Source organism: Myripristis murdjan, chromosome 14 (assembly GCF_902150065.1).
Source record: "Myripristis murdjan chromosome 14, fMyrMur1.1, whole genome shotgun sequence".
NCBI classification, from domain to species: domain Eukaryota; kingdom Metazoa; phylum Chordata; class Actinopteri; order Holocentriformes; family Holocentridae; genus Myripristis; species Myripristis murdjan.
Window position 1 is genome coordinate 16,457,610 of NC_043993.1, and position 4,351 is coordinate 16,461,960.

General features: G+C 43.7%; 1 protein-coding gene across 1 annotated transcript; it reads right to left on the minus strand.

The window, feature by feature from the left end:
- Positions 1-412: 412 nt before the first annotated feature.
- On the minus strand, positions 413-4,061 carry layna (layilin a). The gene is made up of 8 exons (XM_030068424.1): positions 3,986-4,061; positions 3,835-3,855; positions 3,262-3,559; positions 2,509-2,666; positions 2,329-2,373; positions 2,151-2,213; positions 1,953-2,049; positions 413-1,282 (listed from the first exon to the last, which is right to left on the minus strand). The coding sequence occupies exons 1-8, from the start codon at positions 4,059-4,061 to the stop codon at positions 580-582; spliced, it is 1,461 nt and encodes a 486-aa protein (XP_029924284.1). The 3' UTR covers positions 413-579.
- Between the last annotated feature and the right edge of the window lie 290 nt (positions 4,062-4,351).

Below are 4,351 nucleotides of genomic sequence, written 5' to 3' on the forward strand. Positions count from 1 at the left end.
TTTACATCAAAAACATGGCCTTATTTGTGTGCTCTGATGTCACGTGAACTGAAACTAGAGCTCTGAAGTTTCCTTGAAAGTTGACCGTACAGCTTGTTGTTTTCATGAGTCGGAGCTTGTTTTTAACAGGCTCGAGTTGAAATGAATACGATCTAAATTATCATGTCATAATCTCTTCGAGGTAGCCTGTTCATTTCATGTAAACATTAAGTCGCATAAAAAACAAACAAACAAACAAACAAACAAAAAGAACGCATCCTCAGGCACAGTAAAAATGCCTCATAGTGATCCCGCCGAGCGAGGGCAGCATAACCAGGCCATGCAAACAGACTGCCACACATACAATCATGTTGAAATCTACTGTAACACACTCCGTGCATTTAGGTTGGACAAGGTCATCATATTGTTTTTGTCTATAGGCCTTTTTTTTTTTTTTTTTTTAAACTGTATTTCCTCTTAACTTTTTAACAGCACTATCCACTTTTTGTTCAGTTGATCTAAAGAAACTCTTTTCTCCCTTTTGTCACCAGCCACAATCACAACATACACAACTGGACACACAATACTGGATCTGATGGATCAGTAGTTTTCTCTGCTAACCCAGTCTTGTTCATTGAAGTATCTCCTGCTACCGTCAAGACCCAGATCATTTCTGTAACAATCCACGTTTGCTTGGTAGGATTTGCGATTTCCGTAAGGCCCCAGGCTGGTCTGGTAAGTGTCTTCTTTGCCGTTGGTGATGTATGTCTGATAGAGGCTGGCCTTCACTGTCTGGGATCCCAGTCTGGGATCAAAGAGGTCACTCCTTGCTCCCAGATCACCCTCATACATCCGCTCCCCATAGCCGCTGCAGCCAAAGTGCTCGCTCTTTGTCGTGCGACGACCCAGACTCCTGTCGTAAAACTCTCTGTGCCCGCTGCGACCCAGACTGCTCTCATACAAGTCCCTTCTCCCCGAGCGAGTCGAGCTGGAGTCGCCGAAGTCGCGTGTGCCGCGGCGCCCGAGGCTGAGGTCAGTGAGGTCAAAATTGAGGAAGCAGCTCTCTGTGCTGGCGAGAGTCACGAAGCCACTCTCGGTGTCCCGACCCCCCAGGTTGTCGTAGTCACCTGTTGGTGTGTCAGGGGAGGAGCATAAGAAGGAGGTGTTTTTGGTGTGAGGGCGTGTCGCAGCCAGGTCGTCGTCCTTCTGGGCGCGAATGACGTTGTAGACATCATTTGAGGTCGGGGTGAGGCAGAGGCCCGCGTCAGTCTGGCATACCTCTGACTTCTGCTGTTTCCTCCCTCTGACAAACATACAGAAACATAAACAGTGAGACACATCAAACATAAAGAAAGCATTAGATTTGATACACAACACATATGTACATCCCACTTATGTAGCTCCATTTGGTCCACTGTAGTATTTTAAGGAATAAATGTTGCCTCTGCTAGTGATATCACTGTAAACGTAGTTTTTAAAACTTTTGAAGGAAACCACAATGTGCATAATGTGAATCAGCTATATTTAATAAATAAGTATCAAACAAATAAAAAACAAAAACGGAACCAAAAATCCCAGTCAGAATAAACCAAATGATGAATGTTCTTGTAGGATATAGCTTGTATTTCTGTCTTGACATAAAAAAAAAAAAAAAAGTTTATATATTTTGATATGTAACATTGGCGCTGTGTTTTTGTCTCTATGTTTATGTTTGTTTGCTTTTTGCTTTTTTTTTTTTTTTTTTTGCTTCTTTGCTTACATAAACCAATGGGACATTATTTATATAAGCTGCTTCTGGAAATTTTCAGAGGGTGATTGGTTCCACATCAGTGAAGTTTGGTTTCCTGTTGGACATTATTTTGTGTTGTTGCAGTTTGCAGTTGGAGCAGGTTTCATCGTTAAACTTATGTATATGTTGTGTTTAAAGTGTTCGGTGTCAGCTTGCTCTTTGCCTTTGTTTTTTATATCCTCACCGTGTTGCAAGCAGTTTGAAGCAACAAACGCCAATGACGGTCAGTAACAGCAGCAGCAGGGGTATGGTGGGAAGGATGATATAAATCAAATTCAGAGCTAAAAGATAGAAACACATAATAGACAAAGTTAATTAGTGACTGTCTTATTCTCATTTGGATGAGACAGCTTAGATTAATGAGCATATTCTCTTAGCCAACCTGTACTTCTGTCCTGGTTGTTGTCTGTTGGATTCCAGGGCAGCACAGACGTGGGTAGGGCATCTGTAATCAAAGCAGTTTCATTGTATGTTAGGCGCAGTCAGAGTCAAACTATCAAAATGTCTACTAACTCAAATGCGGTGCGACTGTTTGATCAATCACATCGCAGACTCTTTACCTGTCTGGGTGGAGTTGGGAGAAGGAGAGGCATCCAGAGGCCTCTCTGTGAAGGAATCAGACATCATGCAGACACTGAATGTACAGCCATGACAAACTGAAAAAACTTGCAGGAAATTTGGAGTGAAAACAGCACAGTGTGTGTGTGTGTGTGTGTGTGTGTGTGTGTGCCTGTGTGTACCTGCAGTGTATTTGCAGATGAAGTTGTTCTTGGTTTCACAGTTGTCGTCATTCCACTGGAACATGTAGAGCCCACCCAGGCCAGGGGGGGCAGAGGGTTGGTGATACATCACCACACACACCTCATACCCGCAAGACGGCTCATCCCAGTGCCAGTTCCTACACTCACACACACACACACACACACACACACACACACACATACACGCACACACCAGAGGGTCCACCTAGGGTTAGGCTGATTAGTTTACGTGTATACAGTGGGTCAAATTTTTTTTTTTGAAAATTGGATATTGTTGTGTGTGTGTCTTCCCGCTTCAATATGAGAAAATAATATTCTTTGGCTCTTTTTTCTGATGATTTTTAAGATAGTTTGACAGCCTCTCTTTCAAGTTTTTATTTTGCATTTGCAATATTCTCTTGGTTCATTTGGTTTTTCCAGACTTTTCATTTAAAAAAATGAGAGATTTACCCTAGTTTTAGTGATTTGTCAATTTCATTTTCAAATTTATATTGAAGATATTGAATATTGGCACAGAACATTGTCTGTCAGCAACTTTGTCTTCTCAGAGCCAACCCAACCCAGCTCTTATGAAACTGCAGTCTGAGCCTGATGGGACGGCACAGATGAGGTCATGCCCCAGGGCCACCAGAAAATCAACCAATGGGAGAACTATTGGCGTTTCATTTTTCAGTGCTCTAACACACATCCCGTCCTGAGCTTTGGCCTCTCTTCCCATCAGACATCGCTCACCTGAATGTAGACTTGCTGCCGTCCAGCCAGTAGTACAGTGATGAGCATTCACTGCTGCTGACCTGGTCTCCATGGTTACGGCGGAGCCCAATCCAGAAGTCTCCATCAGACGGGCGGAGCTCGGTGATGAGCTGCTCGATGATTTTCTGCTCTGACTCCGACTCCACGCTCAGCAGCTCCCCTCCGTCCCGTCGGCACGCCAGCTCTGCCTCCCCAAAGTTGAGCCGTCGCCGGGGCTCAGAGAAATATGCCAGCTTGTAGCACGGCCTCCCCTTTCCAACCCTACACACACGCTGACCTGCACACACACACATTCACCTCATCATAGAGGCCACTGATAGTTTTCTTATTGTCTTCCCCTGCACATCACAAACATCAGCTCCATACTTAGATCCTTGAATACACAAAACTGCATTGCCAGTCCACTGGATTAAACTTAGAATAATGGGAAATCTGTATTTGTTTCTATAAGGACTAAGTTATGATGAGCCTTTACAAAGCACAGTATCTTTGTAAGTGTGTGTGTGTGTGTGTGTGTGTGTGTGTGTGTGTGTGTGTGTGTGTGTGTGTTACCTCTGGCTTCAAATAAATTCGCTTCACCAAGCACATCCAGTATAGAGTCAGGTTCGACAGACCATAAGGAAACCAAAGAGAGATGCGTGAATTAATTTAACAGGTTTTGTGTATGTGTGTTTTATCTGTGTGTGTGTTGTGTGTTACTTACCTGTTATGAGGCTGGTGGCCGTAGACGGAGCAAAACACAAAAGCAGCAGGTGACTGAGGATTGTTAGTAGGTCCATCTCGTTCATTTGTTCATTATCTCTGGTGTTTCGCTTTAACTTTCCATCCTTCCATCCATTTACCTGGGTTCAAGTTAAACCAGTTAAACTCCCCTAGAAGCCCAAGAGGTGGACTGGACCTTCAGGTGTGACAAAATGTTGTTAAAAAAAAAAGGGTTACCATTCAAAAAGAAACCTGAAGGCATGGAATAGAGGCAAATCTATTTTATCTGTGCAACAGTGGAAGAGAAAGTGTGGGAGACAGGAGGAGGAGCAGAAAGAGGAGGAGAAAGAGCGTGTGTGTGTGTTTG